Source organism: Symphodus melops (assembly GCF_947650265.1).
Source record: "Symphodus melops genome assembly, chromosome: 20".
Taxonomy (NCBI): domain Eukaryota; kingdom Metazoa; phylum Chordata; class Actinopteri; order Labriformes; family Labridae; genus Symphodus; species Symphodus melops.
Genome location: NC_136710.1, coordinates 11,941,349 through 11,962,902, shown reverse-complemented (window position 1 = coordinate 11,962,902; position 21,554 = coordinate 11,941,349). Strand labels below are relative to the sequence as shown.

Below are 21,554 nucleotides of genomic sequence, written 5' to 3'. Positions count from 1 at the left end.
ATTTCTTTTTTATTCGCTATTTGTTCACCTTTGGACTATTTAAAGCTCTGGTACAAATTAAACCCAGAAATAGCTGTCTGTGTCATACGAAATTTAATTTTTGTCTCTAAGAATAACACAGACAGAGTTTTAAGAAGTGCAACTGAAAATATTCAATTGAAGACCTGATGCACATTGGAAATAAGCATTTATTATAATCGACTTGCTTAACGTTCAAAGCTTCAGAGCAAAATTCTCTGACTTGATACAAAAACAGTGTTGTTATTAGTCATATAATGCATAAACCATAAAGTGCATAAAGCAGCGGGAGTAATCAGGGGTTATGTCCTGCCCAAGGACACATCGGACATGTTGCTGCAGGAGTTGGGGATTGAACCCTCAAAGAGATGATCGTCTCTACCAATTGAGCCACATTCACCCCCGTCATATGACATCTGTTACACCATGTCAACTGATGGTGTAAGTGATACCATATATAAGTGATCAGAGGAAAGGTATTAAAAATGCAGATAAGAAACAAACAAATAATGTTAGCTCTTTAACATTTAACCTTTTAGTCAAGGATTAACTATCTGTTTCAGCTGATCAAACATAGACAGATCCACTTTACTGTCACTTGTCGAAAATGATCGGCCTCTTTCTGGCAGTGATGAGTTGAAAGGTGTTACGAGGCAGGGTGATGAGTTCAGTGTTGGAACCAGACCTCGTCACCCCCTCACCCCTTTGCCACCTGTCTGAAACCTTACACCCAGACAACAAAGATCTCACTGGCACTTCCTGTGTTTACTTTTGTTCTTCAGCAACCTGCAACCTTTCCCCAAAACATGTGTGAGCTTTCGTCCAAGGAGATAGTGATGGTCATATGTTTAAGATGTTAGCTTTTCATGACTTGCATTTCAGAGAAATTGCCTTGTTGTGATTTATGGAGATAGTAAAGTCTCAAGTTTGGGAAGACCCATCTTGGAAGTTCTGTTTACCTGGAATTAGGACTGAGGCAGAAGTTGTGCAGGCTCATGTGCTTGGGCACATCTTCTTTTTCAGTATGCTGATTTTATACTGCCCTGCTCTATGTGATAAACATTTAACTAACTGCTTTACCTGTAATTTGGAGAGATTTCTGTTTGAACTGTAATGTTAAAACATTGCCTGAGGAAGATATGCATAAAAAAACACGGTTGTGTTGAAAGAAAATCTTTAATTTTTATGGCTTGTGAAACACCAAACAAGCATTTGACTTTTGTTGCGGTTTTTGGCCTTGAAATATATATTTTTTAATATATATTTGCCAATTTGATGAATTTGTTGCTGATTTCTAAAGTGAGAACTACTATATGGATAGTGAAACTCAGTCGAGAGTGTCATTTAAGAGCATGTTTAATAGCTACGGCAAGACAACGTTTTCCAAGCACAAAATTCAGTAGAAAAGCTTTAAATCAATGGTTTTGCCATTTAGCTTATTTATGTGAGGAACCTTACAGTAAAACAGTAAAGTTAGCTAGAAACAGCTGGTTGCTGTTGTGTCTTAAATATTGTGTTTTGTCTTGATTTTTTTTTTCCAGTTGTATTCAGAGTGTAGAGTCTTTGGGAACAAATGCAGCAAACTAATAGATGTTTGTTACATTCAGGCCACCAGGTAGACTTGGGCTGTTCAACCAGTATTCACTGTAATCATCTTTTGATTCGACCTCGCTCCGAAGGTGAGAAGCTTAAATGCAATGATTATGTCTTGTGTTCCAGACTTCCAGGCTAAAAAAAGACAACTTGACAAATAGTTATCATTGAATGCTTCTAGAAAGCCCAAATGGATTTCTTGACCCATTAGCTATGACCAGACAAGTGCTAGCATTCATGCAATCACTTGCTAACACACAACATTTCAAAGGGGAAAAGTGTAAATTGATATCTTACTTTAGACTACAGCTAGCTTGTAACTTATATGCTAACAATAGCAACTATGACCTAGCTGTCACTATCAGTAATGATCTTGCTTATAAGTTATCAAGTAATGTGTTTATTTTAAAATATAGCCAGATATTCTCACTTTGATTGTCTTTTGAGGTGCCTAAAAATTGGAAAGTAAAAAAAGTTTAAGCATTTTTTTATTTGAGAAACCACAAGTATAACATGAAACGTCAATGCAAAGTTATTAAGTATGAATATGGAATTGCTGCATGCTTTATTTTTAGTTGTGTAAATAATATACAGAGTTACAAGTATACTTCTTGTTGATGTTGTTATTGGTCTCAGCCAAATGTCTTTCAGCTCTCAGTCTACATCAGTCTATAGGCTATAAATATAGACTTGAACCTCTTGACGATACATACAGTATTTATAGTCTAAAATCACAAGTAATCACTTTTTTTACAGTTGGTGTGTAATTTGACAACTGTGGAAGAATTTTATTTGGAATCAAATTTAGCTTTAATCCAGTGAAACGTAAACCTGTCTCGGATTACCCTGTGAATTCTGGGTGTCGTCTGAGGAGTTTTGAGTGACGTTTGGGGGTCTGTTGCTGAGCACAGTCACAGGGGAAGGCAGGTGCACGTACTCTCCTCGGGGTGCTGGGCTGTGTGCTGTCAGCCTGCCAAGGAGACACTTGGCTGGATCATGTTGCATCACTTTGAAATTGCAAGAACCAAATCCACGTCATGGATAGGGGTGATTGTACTGCTTCAGTTGGATGTGGGGGGTACTTTCTTAAAAAATTAGACTAGTATGTGAGTTCCACGTCTGTCAAAGCACATGCGTATGACTAAAATGTGTCGAGGTGTTTTAAACAGAAGACACTTGAGGACGCACGAGGAGTCTCTCAGTTGTATCTTTAGAAAGAAGGTTCAAGAAGATGTTTGTTGACTTGTCTGGGAATGTTCTGGAGGGACAATTCAAAAGAGATTTTTTTATATTTATGACCTCTACTGCTTGCAATTGAGATGTCAAACCTGTCAAATTTGTTGATTGGTACAGCTTAATACAACTTTTTTATCATTTCATTTTGTCTTATCTTGGTTGAATGTATTGCCATTTGTAGATTTTTTATATAAACTTGCTCAGTTGTTCTCTAGCAAAAGTGTAATTAATGCTAAAGCCTGAAAGTAATTAGCAGAGCTTTGCCCAGGTTGTAGAAATCCTGCCCTTGAAGAATGGTGTCTGAAAGGAACTAATAATGGTGGTGTACTTGCTCTTTTGAAAAAGCATATGGTCTAAACTTGCCTCTAGAGATTGTTGGCTGCAATCTTGAAACTGAATCTCTTAGCAATGGGAATTGTGAAAACATTGACAGTAGAAAGAAAGAATTTTAAAACAACAGACATCCAGTGTTGTGTATGCAAAGTCTTACACAATGAGATAGACCAGCCTGGCTGTACTCACACTTCAGAACAGAAGTAAATATCAGAGAATATACATCACTGAAGACAATTAAATGAAGTGATAAATGTGTCACCTTTGTATAATATAACCAATTCTCAGAAACTTTATTTATATCATTAGAAAAACAAGCAGACACTGATGAGACTACCCGGAAGAACAACCATAGTGGAGGTGATTTTCAGCATTAAAATTATACACACAATGACTTTTCAATGGCTGTGTGTGGGGACTGCAGTCTCTAATGATTTGATTTGAAAATCTTTAATGTCCCCGAAGGACAATTCGGTTTGGAGCAGGAGTCCAATGGGATAGGTGGAGTTGGAATACGATGCAAAAAGGATTTTTCCTTTGTATTCCTGTCATTCCTGTTGTTCACACTTCCATGCTGCTGCGGTCGAGGTGCATGAATGAGGTCGGCGGTGGTTGTGGGGATTACACAGTCCAATGGTGGTGGCTGGGTTTCAGAGATGTAGGGTGGTAGTAGTGCCAGATCACAGTTGCTTAACGGCAATAAGTGACCGCTCTCCTGTTCTACTGCTGGATACGGGAGTGACCAGCCAACTGTCCACCAGTGGACCTGGACATTAAAACGTTAAAGCTGCCAGATGATCCTGAGATTGGAAAAAGAACTGTGTTCTTCCTGGTTCCAGATGCTTTCCAGCGTCTCTACCTGACCCGACACACCCCAGTCCTGGCTTAAGCAGCTGCCGCCACTGATTTGTGTCCTCTACAGGTGGTCAGTGGTGACCAGGTAACTGGGCTGGTCACATGAAGTGTTGCTTTATTCTGCCGTTGGCTGGCCACAGACACGCAATGGGTCTTCCTCGGGCAGAGCCTCCATCCACCTGGCCCCCCTCTCCTGACATCCACCAACAACTACTGTTCAAATCATCCACAAAATTCTTGGTTCCCTGGCCCCAGTTGAAGAAGGTTGTACAGTCTTGTGTTTTAGTAGCTCAGAAATATATCAAAGGTCAAATCACTCATGTCAGTCAAAGATCTGGAAAAAGTCTACACTTCATGCTTTCATTTCCTCCCGCCCCAACTGCTGCAACTCACTCAGTCAGAAATGAATCCACTGCCTTCAAATTGTCCAAAATTCCGCAGCGGGCTTTTAACAAGAACCAATGTGTTCACGCACATGTGTTCACACAACCCAAATTTTAGCATCCCTTTAAGTTTAGTGACTGCCTGTTTATTTTAGGATTGATTTTAAAATTATTTATATTCATAATTGGGCACAACATGGGCCAGTTTCTTTTATAAATATTTCTGATTCTTTAATTCCTTAAGTCAAAAATTATACAACTGAGTCCCTGACACATGTAGTATCATATACTTTTATAAATTAATATATATATATATATATATATATATATATATATATATATATATATATATATATATATATATATATATATATATATAAAAGAAAATAATGACTCCATGATGATTGAAAAGCACTCCATGTTATAACTTTCAGTAGAACGAGATGATCAGTTGTGGACAGATTGACTGATACAATAGAAAACAGGGGGCGAAGGGACTCACAGTGAACTGTTGGATAGAGCACAGGCTCATGGGTAGTGTCTCCAATGAGCCAGCTCCCCCCTAATCTGGAATCTAATAAGAACAAATGTGTCTTTGTGTGCCTTTGTGTGTCTCATACCCTGCCTGTCTTACTCTGCCTGTATAGATCTGTGCACATATCGTCATCTGATTACAACTGACTGCAGTGTTTCTGCTCTCTATCTCTTTGTCGTGCCAATGACTTTTAAAGGTTTTTAAGGATACGCATGATATAAACCGGTTTGCTTGCAGGATTTGCTTCTGCTTTGACATGCGTCTGTACTGATCAAGGCTGTCACACAATCCAAAGCACTGAAACCACAAGGCTCCCATAAAAAGACCTATCTTTAAATGAGCAGCTCACCACGTATTTATTATGACTCCATAAAGCATCACAAAGCTGTCTTTGACCACATGCAAAACTGCTTCGCAAGCACAAGTTTTATGATCGTTTGATTCTCTGATTAGTCAGCTTTTATACCTTCCAAGTAAAATAATGTTTATTTACAAAAATGTAGCTTGAATCATTCACATGTGATACATTTTATTGTATTTCCTCTAATGTATTGATCGTGTGTTGGACAATAAACAAGAAAATTGTAGGCCAGTAATAATAAACACATCTACCATATTATCACCCACTAAAACACAAGAAATGTCAGATAATTTAATTCTAGATATTCATTCGTCAGGACTTTTACTTTCTTCGCTGTGTACTCTGCTAAACATTCATTTATATCAACATTTTTGCCACTAGATCTTCTCATATAGCACACTGAGTATTGCTGGGCAATTTCTTCATAGTATTGTACACTTAGTAGTCTCTGCAGTGACTCAGCAGATAGTTTGTTCCTTTACTTGGTTCCTGGCTCACTGTCATGGAGAAAACTCATTTGCATTTGTTTTGTGTAAAAACACAGTGACCAAACCTTTAAGACTTCTTAGAGTATTCTGTTTTGTAATCAGTAAGACGGCAATATCTTAAGACTTTCTAAAAGATTAAATAAGATGTGATATACAATTGTCGTTTCTTTCACACTTCAATGTTTTAAAACTCTTTGAAACATCAGTCCAATCGTAAGGTGGTCATGTTGGTTGGGCTTGAAAAAACAACATATTTATCAAAAATATTTTGTATCAGAGATGCTATGTTCATCTCTTCTAGTCATTCTTTTGAACAACTTTTATTGACTAAAAAAAACAAAGAAAATATCCTTGTAACTATAGTAAATAGTTGAACCAACCAACCAAAAGTCAAAAGTTAACTTTTTCTGTGGAATTGGAGGGATATCCCAAACTTGTTCTCAGCAGAGGAATTATATTGACTTTGGCTTTCAACTGTTTCAACTTTGAGCACCACATTTGTGACATTTTTGTTCATAAATTAAATGTTTTAGCAGTGGTTTAGATATATGTGCTAAAATGTATTAACAATCTAATTCCCAATGTAAACAAAATGAGTTTTTTTATCTTGATTTTGTTGATTTTATTTTCTTTCTTTTTTTCTTTCTTTTTTTAACTTTCTAGGTTTAGAGGAAGCTTTTTTGACCTTGCAAACAATTCAAATAAGAGTTTCTCAGGCCGCTGTTTTGCCAGTGTAATGCAATAAACACGTTTAGGTTTTATTGTTAGCTGTTAAAGCTTAGCTAAACTAAAAACAACATGAAATTGCCATAACAACCACCAAATAGTCACAGCTGTGGACCAGGGTGATGTTTGAGTTGCCACACCAACTGTGTTTCCTCATGACTGGCCACATGCAGTCACATGCAGGTTAGATTTGTAATTGTTTGTATTGAGGTTTAAATGGACTTCCGATTAAAGCTATTTACATCACCAGTTAGCACACCCTAATGCTAGGGGCTGCAGGTTCATCCTCCTATAAACAAGGGCGTTTTTCTATTGTGTGCCCAATATGAACATTTTTTCTCTTATTGGATTATTGTGCTTCAATTATTCTAATTCTTGTACATTTGCAGAAACGTTTCAGTCTATAAGCAATGGTTGTCTTCTTCCCTCTGATAACTTAACTATTATCTCTTGACATCCATTCAGTGTGTGATTATTTTGAATACACTAAGTGCATGTGCTAGAGGCCAATCTCAAAAGGAAGCTTTTTAGAAAAAACGTGTGATCACAGAGAGAGATTTTTTTTTCTGACAGGAAGATGTGATCAGTACTTAAATCAGAGGTTGCCGGCAGCCTCTCAGCACCAACTGCCATTTAGCATTCAGTGTCAATTTCACAGCAATCCTTCAGACTCAGTCCACCCAATGTATGACGAAAAAAGGACTAGTAGTCATAATGGCCCTCTCTAGTTTCATGTGTGGGTCATAAGAAATACAATTATTCTTCATGTTGTATGTTTGAATACTTTCAGGGCTTTTTTGAGGATTTAAGGATTTCATGCAGTCACGCATAGAAAAATAACCGCTGTTTCAGAGCAGCCACATGACAACTTCAAGCTGTGATTGAATCTGGTTTGGCTTTTTATCAAGTCACATGTGAAACTCATTGAACTGTAACAATTTAAATTTCAAAATGTTATGTTTTTAGATTTTCTGGCTTTTGGCAAGCTCTGAGTTGGTTGAGTCTTTTTAAACTGGCTACCATGTGCACACAGCTAATGCAAATTCAACAACAAGCACATTCATCTTTTTTTCTTTACGGTTGAATGTACTAGCTGAGTTGTATTTTATGAATCCCTATGTGACAATTAACAAGTTTATATTTGAAGACACTTTGTTAGCTTATATAGCATTACCTTTAACTCCAGCATATAGGCCTATGTTTATTTACTTCAAACACTGGTACCCATTATGTGTTTGTTTTTTGTTGTCAAATGTTTTGAACTAATAATTAGTTTCAAAAGAACACGACACAGACTAAAGGCTGTGAAGGAGCTTGAGGCCCTTAGCATTAGCCTAGCCTAACGTAAAGATTGAAAGCAGGAGGAAACTGCTAGGCTATCTTAATACAAAGTTGAGAACCTTAACTATTTAGTATGTTTTTCTAGTATTTAAGGGAGGTACCTGTATGTGCCATCCTTGTTTATGGTGTTTATGCTAAGCTAACTCTTGCTACAGCTTATCATGTTCACATATACAGTAGTTCAGCTTAAACATCCAAGGACTGCCACTACAGTAAAAATGCTTCTGTGAACATGCCATATGTTTACTGATGAGGCAGACATTTCTTTTCAGCGATTAAGACCGCCATATTAAAAACAACATCTAGCTACAATGCACGATATATAGCCTTAAAATACCGTATTCATTTTCTAATGATGGATATGATTTAATGTGTTTAAAAAGGTTAGCAAGTCTTTGCTTTCAAAGTGATGGAGAGCTCAAATAATTAGTAGCCTAATAATTAACATTAGCCTAACACATGTAGCTGGGTCGCTGTTAAACTAGTTTGCCTTGAGTGGTACTTAGTCAGAAAAGGTTATAACAAACCACATCAGTATTTCCATTGATTTACAATGTCTTTTAATTAAAAGTTAGAACACTAGTAACATTTTTGGAAAGCTTAATAATAATAAAAATAGTATGGTCAAAGTATTTACCAATAAAAGTGACGTGCATAACATCATTAATATTAAAGGCTACTTTGTTATTAGCATGTAAGACAGGAGGTGTTATGTTTTAACTTCATGCCAAGGCCACACACACATATTGCTACAAGATGAATGCTTTGAGATGTCTGGTTGTCAGCCATGGTCTTTGTTGTTTATGCTGCTGGTTTTCTGGCAATCCTTTCTTTCGTGAGTTCCTTTGCTGGGGCTTTCTCTGCAAGGGGCATTTAATTCTGAGCTACCAAAGGAGGACAGCCGGAAACCACACACACACTCACACACAGACATGCACATGCACACACAGGTGGAAGTGGTGCCTCCGCCATGAGTCTCTTTCTCTTTTCAAAGTCCCTAAAAGGAAGAAAGAGAAGAGAAAAGAAAGTGTGTGTGAGTCTTTGTGTTAGTGAGCCAAAGCTAGACTTTTAGGCAAAGCCAACTCTCAGCAGCTCTCTCTCTCCTGCAAAACCACACATGGACATGGACAGACACAGATACAACCTAATGCATCACAACCCTGAAACACTTTCTAAAATGTTGTTACCCAACAGGAATACATATGCTCCATATATTTGGTGACATATACCTGAAAAGTATATTCCTCTTTGTTTCCTAGTTCATAATAGAAGACATGAAGCAGCAGCAAACCAACAAACACAGCAACCTGCACCGTGAAGACCAGCACATCACTGTGGAGGAGCTGTGGAAAAGCTGGAAGTCCTCTGAAGGTAAAAAAAAAAAAAAGACAAAGCATGGATTGTCTGAGCAGCAATTTCCCAGTATCCAAGACAAAATTTCTCCCAAGGGAAACCTTGACATTGACCATGATGTGTCACTGATCATACAACCCATCCACAATGGGGTTTTTTCATACCTGATGAAAACACGATGTTATTTCCTTTTAATGCCAGGGTTTTTTTTCCCACATTAGAAAAAAACAGCATCAGCGATCGATAGCAGCTGTTTTAATACACACCTAAAAGTATTTTATGTTAATAAGAAGCTTGTAACTAATTTGATCATTTTGTTTAATGGCTTGACAGCACAATTATGAACAGAATGTGCAATGTGTAACGTGGGTGTGACTTTCCTTGAGGCTACAAAAGCACAAGTGACACATTTACATATATAAATACTAAAAATCATATGATGAAGGTGTGGTAAAACATGCCTTTGACAGGCTGATGTACTGGTTCCACAAGCCTAAGGGAGGATTTTTGCTGGCCCCTTAAGTGACTTTCGAAGACAGTTCTCAGGAAAGTGAGTAGTGGACCTCTGTGAGATTGACAATTTAAGGGAAGCAGAGAGCAAGTGAATGGGGATGCACCCTTGAGCTGAGTGAAGTGCGAGCTGTTACTTCCTATGAAGAATGTGTATGTAAAAAAAAAAAGAAGAAGAAGTTAGAACACAATGAAGGAAGTAGATTTAACCGTCATTGTCTGCAATTATGTAGTTATTAGGCCACTGTAGGACAACTGCTTTTAGATTGTCCTCTTTTTTATGACATGGAAACATTGCTTATAAACAACACCACACCTTTATTGGCATTAAAACCAAAAATTGCATTTAGCAAACCTTGAAAGAAATATTCTTTTCTCCAATTTGATTTTTAGATGGGGGGGGGGGGGGGGAGTATTTGATCCCTCCTCTTCTTTTAAAACCCATCAGTGGTTTGTTTTCCAACACACACCTCGATCTGTCATTCTTAGGCGGCACGTGGCCAGGTTTGTTTATGACCATGAAAGTATGTCCAAGTGGTTTTAGACACATTTGTAACACGTACGCCTGCTTTCTCAGCCTTCAAAATAAACAGCGAAAAGTAAACACCCCACCTTTTTAAGTGGATGTTTAAGCGTTATTTACAACCTTATATTAAATTCACAGAATAGAAATATACATCAATCACGGGTTTTCTTTCTGCATAACATGTACTTTCATTTTGAAACCTTGAATATTTTCTATATACCCACATTCATTAACTTGTAAATGAGTTGTATTGGTATTTTAATCCCAGTATTATTGCTCTTTATATTGTAGTAATACATTCTATTATCCCCCCCTCCATTGTCTCTTCTCAACCAGTCCATAACTGGACGATTGAGGACACAGTGCAGTGGCTGACGGAGTCGGTGGAGCTGCCGCAGTACGAGAAGAACTTCCGTGACTTCAGAGTCACGGGGAACACTTTACCTCGGTGAGTACGACTTGCCTCACAAACAATCCTCCTCTCTTCACAGGCTCACTACACGTATAAACCAGCATGTGCTCATCTGCGCAGTGCATCCCTCCTCACCTGTCGCTCTTATTCAATTATTTTTGTTCTGTGTTCTGCACTTTTATGACTGATATTCTTAATATCACTGACTCCCATTAAGATGGTCTTGTTTGGCTTTGCCCTGCATTTATGAGCAGTTATACCATTGCAGCCTTTGTATCAATACACAATGGCAGCTTTACTTTTCATTACTCTGTTAAATGCTGCCCACTGCTGGTCATAAACGGTAACACAGGAGGAAAAATACTCATGAAACAGGTAGATTCGTTACTCCAGTATTTGCCTCTGTTGGTATATTACAAAGACCTTTGTTCATCTTTTTACACAACTACTAAACATGTCCTGTGGTGTAGTTAATCCCTATATGATAGTTCAACTTGTAAAAGCTGAAAATATTCCCAGACTTCCCTCCTGCAGTGCAGTCGAGATGAAAATGTGAACAAACAAGTCTGAGTGTCGACGTTACAGAAGAAACTCAGACGTCGGAGAGACACTTGTGGAATGTGGCGCGCTGCAAACTGCACGTATGGCATGAGTAGACAGAGGGGTGAGGGTGTTTTGAGGTGGTGGGGGGAGGGGAGGGGGTTATTGAGGGGTTTCATGTTACTCCTTAGGCCTGATGGGCGCTGACTCATGAAGTGATGTCACAGCGAGGGGGTTAAAGTTTCCACAGGCTGCCATGTTGTCTGGGCCTTTTAAGATGGAGATTCATTCACATCAGATCTTTTACTTCTCTTTCCTGAAGTAACCTTTACAAAGATTTTTGCAAAGGGTTAAACAATGAGCCCAAACTCTATCTTATAAGGGTTATTGCAGACCAGCCTTTCTTTTATATCTTGACACAATGAACACACATTCTGAATTCTAACAAACCAGCAATGCAGACTTGATCTCAAACTGAACTGTGCAGAAACAAATGTAGTACTTAATGCTTGTTTTCTCTTCATATTTCAGAATAGCGGCTAATGAACCGTTATTTATGTCGATGCAGCTGAAGATATTAGACCAGCGGCATAAACAAAAATTAAACCTAAAGGCACTAGATGCAGTGCTTTTTGGCCCTCCTCTCCGTAAGTGAAAGATCATTTTGATGTGCACTTTCTCTCAATGGATGCAGACATAGAACCTTACTTTAAGAAACAGTAATTATTGTAGTCACCCATTTTCTCCTCCTGTTCTGATCTCCCTCTGCAGGTCCACAACATAACTGGATGAAAGACTTTGTCCTGATGGTTTCCATAGTGATTGGTGTCGGGGGCTGCTGGTTTGCCTACGTGCAGAATAAGTCCAGCAAAGTGCACATCTCTCAGATGATGAAGGACCTGGAGAGCCTGCAAAATGCTGAGCAGAGCCTCTTAGACCTGCAGAGCCGGTACGGATGAGTTGACCCTCACCCTAGGAAATGTAGTTCTCCACTTCTTTATCTAGCCTTTTGAAGTCATGTGATTCAATCCAGTCATTGCCAGATTTTGAGTATCATGATTGCATTTTCTATGTTTTCGTCTCATCTCTCAGGCTGGAAAAGGCTCAGGAGGAGAACCGCACTGTTGCCGTGGAGAAGCAGAACTTGGAGCAGAAGATGAGGGACGAGATCAATGGGGCCAAAACCGAGGCTCACAGGCTCCGAGAGCTACGAGAAGGAGCTGAATGTGAACTCAGCCGGCTTAAATACGCAGAGGAGGAGCTCGTACAGGTACAATTTCTCACAATACCACAGTGCTCCTTTGTTTGTATTTACATGCTCAGCATGATTCGATGCAGTCCATGGATAATTATGCTGCTAAAACAGCTTCAACCTAAACGGTGTAGGTGCGAAAAGCTCTGAAGCGAGCGGAGAAGGAGATGCAGTCGGAGCGGTCGGTACCTGAAGCTCTTCAGAAGTGGCTCCAGCTCACACACGAGGTGGAGGTCCAATACTACAACATTAAGAAACAGAACGCTGAGTTTCAACTCTACATCGCCAAAGATGAGGTAACAACATTCAATCAATCGGTAACATTTCTCATCGAGTTGGTCAGCAAAGTTTTGTGCATTACATATTATGTTGATCAAATTCACCTAAAGATCAGAATGTTAGAGAGATGCAAAACGTGTGAAACGACCTTGCTCATAAATAACCAAACAAAAGACCTGTAACATGTGTTTTTAAATGAAAACATTTCAGCTCCGTTGTAAATTTTTCAATAATTTGAAGAACTAAAATGCTTTTATTTGATTTAAGACAATTGTTAATGTTTTCATAATATTAAACAGTCATTTTGGGCACATATTATCAGCTTCTTGAAGAGACTTAAAGAAGCCGGGACGGCTTCTGACTACCAGGAAAAAAACCCTGCAGATATTAGAATGTAGTAAAAGAGCCTTGCTGATCTTTTTGAGTCAGTAGAGCTGTATATCATGTTTACGACTACCACAAACATTATAAGTTGTGCAGGGCTGCAGAGAGAGCTCACTCTGCACTGGAAAAGACAGCCAGTGTTGTTTAAATGCAGTTCAATGCAGCCGGGCTGAAGTTGCAGCAGTAATAGTAATTGTAGTATTGGATGCTCCAGTCTTCTGCTAAAGTCTTAGAATGAGAAAATGTGTCCAAGTAATGTTTAATAAGGGTTGAATAAAATAGCAAGACAATATGATATGAAGAAAATGTTAAAATACAACAATAATTATGAAAGTATTTTATCTTTTTAAAAAACTACAGGAGCAGGATTAGCATGGACTTACTAGGATTAGTAAGCAGGATTTTTATGATAAAGGTTTAATCTATTTTAAAGTAATTTTCTTTGTACTGTGTCCAAAGATGCTCAAATCTTATTTTGCTTTTTTAAAATGCATCTCTCCCAGCGCATTCACAACAATATGATGCGTTTTTGATCAGCTACTCAATTAATTATTATTTGTTAAGCGCCAATTAATAACAAATATTTACTCTTTACAAAAGTATTCCTCGCCCTCTTGCCGCTGAGGTGGAGGTCGGAGCAGGCCGTGCATGAATGACGACAGCGGTGGTTGTGGGGACGACACAGTCCAATGATGTAGGCACCTGCTTGAGCCCTCAGGCCAGTAGGGGGCCCCATCGAGGTTGACAAACTTTGAATCACAGCAGTGCCTTACCATGTGCAAATGTTGTAATGACAGTAGGATACCTTCCTGAGGGGAACTCATCTGACAACGCTCCATCTCGTTTCCCTGCTCAGCGTGGCACGCATTTTCAATTTGAAAACTAACATTGGTCAATGAAAATCATCAAAGGAAAATAAAGAGTTATCTGTCAAGGTTTGAATAAAGAGAGAGAAAAAGACAAAGATAAGTAAGTGTTAGAAAACTGGTGATAAATACTGGGGGTTCTTAGGTTACATGGAGGAACTTTTTGGTTGGTTTGCCAATATCAAGTTTTTTAAATGATCAAATGTAAAAAAATTTTTTTAAAAAAACAGAACAAACTGAAATGTGTACGCTAAAGACTAATTCTATGACACGTTTTGTGTTTTCTCGAACTCAGGCAGAAAAAATAAAGAAGAAAAGGAGTTCTCTGTTTGGAACTCTTCATGTAGCCCACAGTTCATCACTGGATGAGGTGGACCACAAGATACTAGAAGCAAAGTAAGTAAACAACAACAACAACAACAACAACAACACACATCCAACTTTTAAATTACAGGGAAAGAGAAGAATTAGTTATTCCTTTTCTATTTATGGAATTATAACAACCAATCAAATTGCGAGTTGACACACAACAAGAAAAGTCATATTGTCCACATTGAAAACCAATATGGAAGTCTTCAGTCCAAATAGAATAGAAGGCCTTTTTATTGTCATTATACAAATGTACAAAGGAATGATTTGTCTTCACCTTAAAGTGCACACAGCTAAAAAAGGTGAAGCAGCTCTAATCTTGTATCAAGTTTATATTGGTAGATCTATTGAAAATGATACACCATACATGTGATGGGAAGCTGGAAGCCAGGGGCAGATTAGGCAGGGATTTGGCCAACACTGCCGGCCCACCAACTAGACCACCTGATGACATCTGCTCCCGGTCTCAGGCTACAGAAAGAGAGAGAGAACAAAGTTAAATCATCTGCATGGTTGCTTTAAGTCCAATATCGTAATATCACCAGCTCGTGTCTTACCTGGTGTTAAATGAATATTCTTCCTCAATCATTTGTTTTTATTTTAGAAAAGCCCTGTCAGAGGTGACGGCGTGCCTGAGGGAGCGGCTGCACCGCTGGCAGCAGATCGAGAAGCTTTGCAACTTCCCTGTTGTCAACAACTCAGGGCTGCCGAGCCTGACAGCCAGCCTCTACTCGGATCACAGCTGGGTGGTCATGCCACGGGTCTCTGTGCCTCCGTACCCCATCGCAGGGGGAGTGGACGATCTGGACGAGGACACGCCTCCTATCATTCCACAGTTCACAAGTGAGTCAAGAGCCATTTCACACACAAAAATAAAAAAAACATTGAGAGGACAGGGGGAGAATATAAACGCATGTTTGTGGGGTTGTTTAGAAACCTACTGTATGAATGGCAAAAAACTACATAATTTCATGTTGACCCTGTTTGGTATTTCAAGATAACTTGTAAGTTTCAACCATATGAATTATCCAAAGAATTTTTGATAAATTCTCTCATTTGCTGCAGTTAAATGTACAATTGAGATTTAAAGGATGATGTTGTTGGTAAAAAGCAAAAGAACTCAAATATTTTATTTTACAGGAAGAGAATTGTTATGAATAATACATGGATCCTTGAGGAACACTATATTTGATTACTCTTATTTGCTGACTCTACTCTGATGAAAAACATTGTTTTCAATAATGACAATATCAAGCCACTTGTAAAAAAAAAAAAAAAAAAATCGAAACACTTTTGAAAATTAAATTAATTGATGATTAAGAAAATAGGATCATTAAAATATTGAAGAAATAAACGTAAGCATCAACATTTCTTCAATTCCACAGCAACCACGATGATGCGGCCCCCACTGACCCGCAGCAGCAGCCTATGCCGTTCTCGCCGGAGCCTCCTCAGCCCGCAGTCCTCACTGATGTCCCCGGACCCCGATCTGCTCTCCATGGCCAGCTCTTCCCTCTCCTATCGCCCCGAGGCCGACGACGAACATATCATGTTCAGCTCGGATAGGAGGGGGTATGTAGCGGTGGCCGGAACGCCGCGGAATGGTTTTACAGTTTGGACTCACAGGTGTTTTATACAAAAAAATTACACTGATGCTTTCAGCTTGGGGACTTCTGGTGTTGGGTGACGTCTTCTATTTGGTGGATGCATGAACTGAGGCGGAAGTTTACACGATTTTTTTAAACTAATACATTTTAACATTTGACCAATTACTGATTACCTCAGATCAGATGAAACAACAACAACAATTTAAGCATATTAATAGGCTTTTTTTAATATTTATTTTATTTGACTTTGACACTGTTGTGTTATGATAGTAAGATATGTACTTTTATTTTTCAATTTCATCTCTACAGATCAAAAGTTGCTGAGTTAGTTTGCTCTGCTACATGTGCTGTGAACAGTAAAGTTGCAGTTATAATGTGAATATACTAATAATATCGGCCAAATAACATATTTCTTTAATTGCATCTAAATGTGTAAAGTTTGAACTAAAACCCAAGAGAACTCAAGTAGCTGTTTGTTTTATGTGACAGGATAAACAAAAAATCTGTTCTATATACAGAATATGCTTTTTTTTATTGAAAGCTTCTATTCTATAGGAAGAAACAACCTTATGAATTAAAGCCAAAGCTACATGGTGTAGGTATTGTTTCTTATTCAACAACATCGCTTTCAGCCATAAACATTTCATGATGCATATTCAACAGTTTCTGGATATGATTAAAATAATATTTCTCCCACATTTGGATGTAAAGCCACTCTCCATTTATGCTAATGCGGCAACCTCAAGTTTTGAAAAATGACCCCAGTGAGTGCAACAAAAAGCTGCAGTTCCTAAAGTTTCCACTTGAGGCTGGCTCCAAAAGCCACAGAAGTCACATACACACCCATTCAAAAAAAGCCGCAGAAATGAACATGTTACATGGGCTGGGATTATAAACTATTACAAACTATACAAGGGGGGGATTCTTTAAAAAAAACAAAAAAACCTAATTGTTTTCATTATATGGAGGATTCAAGTTATGATCACTTTAGGTACGCTCCACCTCTTTGCCAGTTATCATGTTGACTGAAAGTTAGGCAACCACCATCATATTGATGTTCAAAGCTCCTATTCAGTAACTAATAGGTGAGCTCACTGAGACTACCTCCATGTTGATCACAGTCGCGAGCCTGAGAAATGTCAGTCCGCGAACTTCCTTACAAGAGTCATTTACACATGGTCGGCTTCACTTATTTGCTTTTGGGCCTCTGTTGACACTTCCCCCTCACTGCCCTGCCCTCTGTGCAGTGTGTACAGAGAACACAGCAGACTACACTGTTGTTGACACTCTCCTTATATACCCTTAAATGTGTTTGACAGCTTGATTAAGCACAGCAGTACTTAGTGTTGTTAGATTATTGATGAAAACGTTAAAAATGTTGGGCGCTGGATAGCCGAGCGGTTATGTTGTGTTTCCCATTTGCTGGGCGTGTGTGCTCATCGCAGAGGTCGTCGGTTAGAGTCTGATAAAACATCAAACATTTCAAAGGAGATTTTGACAACATGGCTCCTGTCTCTCTGTTTTTGTTGTTACATTTTTCATAGACTGGCTTCGATTAGTCTGTCAGCGTTTGAGTTGACTGTGCTTTGTCTCCTTTGCTCTCAGGGATCCGACTCAGGAGGGAAGCTCAGACACCGACTCCCTCAGCTCCTCCATGGGCCGAAAGCAGCTGTACAACACAGACGCCCCGTACCGTAAGATCTCCCGCGAGGAGCTGCTGCTGTTCAGCCAGACCACAGAGCTCCCTGCGTCCACTCCTGCCACCTCCTCCTCCACCCACACCAGCAGCAGCAGCCTCAGGGACTCTACGCCTCCTCCTCTGCCCCCAACCCCGGCCACCACGCCTTCCGACCCGCCCTCCACCTCCCCTTCCCCCGCATTGGAGCACCACCCGTTTGCACACAGCGGCTCGCCTGACCTCACCCGCATAATCCCCGAGTCACAGAGCGCTACCTTCTCGCAGGGGAGTGCCACCTCTCCAACGGGTAAAGGCATGTACAACGGCATCCTAGAGAAGTCATACAGCTTTGGTCAGCTTCCCGCCAGCATGCTCCCCAATGTGGGGCACTACCCGTCCCTCACCTCCCTGGACTCGGAAGGCCGGAGCGTGGGAAGGGAATATAAGCTCCAGAGCACCTCCTCCCAGGACTCCAGCGATAACGGAGAGAAAATCAAGCGCTCGTCCTCTAAAATCAAAAGCTTATTTAAGAAGAAAAAATAAAAACTTGCAGAGTGAAATAGTGTAAGAGGGAGATAAAATAGGAAGAGTTGTTTTAGCCTGTATACTTAAAAAAGAAAAAAAAAAGGACATCACTGCAAGCTAAAACAGTTCATTGTCTCTCTTATTATCTCGTTTTTTTGTCTTCAAAGATGGAATGTAGCTCAGTCTGGGTGCCTTTTTAAAAAAAAAAAAAAAAAACTCAGACTGGTAGCCTTATTTTTCAATAATGCCTTTTTATTTAGCTCACTCATAAGCCTCACAGGGAAACCTGCAAAGGTCAAGGAAAATGTCGACGAAAGGTCAAGGGGTCATGATAGCCGTCATCCAGACTGCAAAAAAAAAGAAAAAAAAAAAGGAAGCAAACACGTGACCTCCTCACTGTCTTCTGTCTGTTTTGGTCTTAAAAAGCCACTATGTGTAAGGGTGTGAAGGTGCAGTCCATACATTTATTCTCAAGCACACAATGTCCAGATTTAAAGTCTGCTCTTCCTACTGGAGGGTCTTTTAATCACACCCTCAGTAGTGACAGCAGCAATGAAGATATTTCTTCCTTAAGTGTCTAAACTACTTCTCCCCGCTCCTGTCGGGGGATTGCATCTTACGAAGTCTAAACTACTTGATGAACTTCCTTTGAAACAAACGAAACAAAAACTAAATCCTGCTAAAAGTTTGTTGCACTAACTGCTTTCCTGGTGTTTTTGGGAAAGCGCCGCTGCTTGCGGAGTACATATTGAATAAAGATATAGAGATGAGAGGTGCACATGGGTAGCAGCAGTGGAGATGCAATGCAGAAAACTAGAGCCAAAATGATCTGATGCGTCTTCACTGTTACTTCTTATAGATCTCTCGATATATATAAATATATATAAACTGTGTCTTCACATTATTATGTTGTTATAGATGTTTTGAAATAGATTTATATTGGTGGGGCTTCCTCTAAACTGTCATTTACAGATGAAAGTTGATTGAATATGCAGATTTAACCCCCTGTAATATCACTGTCCCTTTATTACTTGATAGTGTGTTGACTGTAGCCATACCAATATCTCATTTCCTTTTTTGTCTTAAACACCCTCAAATATTTGTGTCACTACCAGATTTTGGTCGAATAGTCTGTGTAAATGATTCTTTTGTGCCAAATTGACGCCAGATTTAAAGGTAGATGTGTGGCAGGAAGTCAAAAGGGGAGTCACAAGAACTTTTATTTTTTAGCAGCTCTCCACGTCGACGATGTGACCTCTTCCTTCATTATTTCCAAGCTTTTGAGAAAAAAAAATGCAAACACTAACACTGATTGATACATCCGATTCTTTACCCCTTTCCAACACACACACTATAAGCTCGAAGCCGACCCATGCAATACAGCCCCTGTTTCCCGTTCCTCACTTTTGGGTTTGCACCGAGCGCACTGATGTCAAGACTCCTGCTTCACACTGTGATTTCTGCCTTCTACCCTTCATCCCTGTCACTGCAACGCAAAAATGTCACGTACGACAAAATGACACAAGGATCCAGTTGTTTTGATTTTTGAAATTAATATATATATATGTATATTTGGATAGTAATATAGTAATAATACAGCACACAGTGAAGGAAATAAAAGACAGAGCTGCAAGACGAGGAGAAACTGAATGTTTACGAGACATTAGGGTTTTTTGTTTTTTTTTGGAAAACATTTTGTGCGTGAATATTTGTATACTGTAGAAGAATTAATAAAAAAAAAATTGAGGCATTGGAGAAGTTTCGAAGTGGTGCTTGCTGGAACGTTTCCTGCTTTGTTTTTGGTTGGTTTGTCAGCTGCTTCCTCCGTTTGCATAAAAGCTCGTTTGTCAAAATTGTTCGAGTTCTTGCGATGGGGGAACCGAGGGCACCATTTTCTCTGCGGCTGAGCTCTAAGCTCGACTCCTCTCTTTTTCGGAAACCCGATCCTCCTCCTCACTGCAGAGCACAGAAGTGTGGAGAAAAGGAATCATTCTGACACACCATCAGTCTTCAGAGTGGGGAAAGCGTGACGCACAGAAGAAAAGCATGCATGATTGCTTTATCAATATAAAGTGAACGTGATGAAACTTTTGTTGATGGCTCATCAATTCAGCACACTGGGAGAAGAGTGGGGGACGTCTGCCTATGATAAATGTGTTGTTTGGGCTTTACTGTACACAGCAACAAATCCCAGCCTCTCACACAGGCCTGCCTTAAATATGCAGTTTCTGTGATGGCCACATGGTGTCAGCAGAGCACCAGAGAAAACAAAACTCAGCAGCCACTCCCTGACAGGGACACCTGCAAAGTCAGTGAGTGATGTTGAGGACAGATACAGAGAAAAAGACTTGTTTTTATCCCCAAGTCAAGAACAAATGTTTAGCTGATGAGTGTATTAAGCTTCTTTGCTTCTTACAGTTACAGTAAGATCTTTCCTGGACATTGTATAGCAGCTAAAATGAAATAAGAAATCCTAACACATTCCCTGAAAATCCACTTCCAGTTAAAAAGTATCTTGATAAAGGAGTTCATGTGCAGTGAATCCAGCGGTTCCTAAACTTTCTCTGTCATGCCCCCTAATGGATGAGGAGAATATGTGTGTTTAAAAATGCACACATTCATAGCACTTATCTACTCTTTTTTGTCCTCTAATCATCCTTACTTTAAATTCCAACATTTAAAATATGTTCTTTTGCCATGTAATTTGTTGTAACTTTAAAACATAACCCAAGATTTGAATCTTCTAGGCGTATATTTCTTTGAGGACATACTGTCCAACATCACAATTGAAAGTTTGCATCACTGACAAGCCGACATGCTTTTGGAATTTTTCTTAGCACCTGGAGTAGCCAATCAGATTCCAAAGGGAGCCTTTACGGGTACCCATTTGGCCACGCCCCTGCCTGGGCCACGTCTTTCATGTCGCCATATGAAGTGTTTTCCAAACCTGGAACCCTGGACCACACCTATTGACTAGACTATTGAAGCTACACATTTTAGCCTGTGTGCTACATAAAGGGAAGTAAGTTTAGATGATATTGTTAAGGTAATACATTTTAAGAAGGGGATGTCAATCTGTTTTTTTAAATATTATTTTGCATAGATGTCTGCTTAGGATTTCCAGATAATTCCCAAAATTCCCAAGCTCAACTTCCCATGGAAAGTTTCCAGAAATTTATCGCAGAGTTTCTTCCCCTTTGCAACTCTAATATTGCATGTGTTTAGAAACAGCCTACACACAGTTTTATATGTGTAATGTTCATACGTTTAAAGAAGCTGCATGATTTCGTTGACAGTGAACTGGTAAGTGGGAAACACTAAAGTACATGCTGCAGTTTTATACAGTTGATCTATACAGCTGCATGTTGTTCAGCTCATGGATTT

The 21,554-nt window shown here is 39.3% G+C and overlaps 1 protein-coding gene across 2 annotated transcripts in view; it reads left to right on the top strand.

The window, feature by feature from the left end:
• Positions 1–19,936, top strand: part of stim2b (stromal interaction molecule 2b) — a 45,063-nt gene extending 25,127 nt beyond the window's left edge. Inside the window, exons 3-12 of one of the 2 annotated variants that reach the window (XM_079371935.1) lie at positions 9,129–9,240; positions 10,595–10,706; positions 11,742–11,857; positions 11,982–12,159; positions 12,303–12,480; positions 12,597–12,758; positions 14,287–14,387; positions 14,965–15,203; positions 15,746–15,932; positions 17,573–19,936. In XM_079371935.1, the coding sequence (XP_079228061.1) occupies positions 9,129–9,240; positions 10,595–10,706; positions 11,742–11,857; positions 11,982–12,159; positions 12,303–12,480; positions 12,597–12,758; positions 14,287–14,387; positions 14,965–15,203; positions 15,746–15,932; positions 17,573–18,188 (2,001 nt within the window). In that variant the 3' untranslated portion in view covers positions 18,189–19,936. Of the gene's footprint in view, positions 1–9,128; positions 9,241–10,594; positions 10,707–11,741; positions 11,858–11,981; positions 12,160–12,302; positions 12,481–12,596; positions 12,759–14,286; positions 14,388–14,964; positions 15,204–15,745; positions 15,987–17,572 lie in introns of both variants that reach the window. The other variant, XM_079371934.1, reaches the window with a different exon arrangement.
• Positions 19,937–21,554: the final 1,618 nt, after the last annotated feature.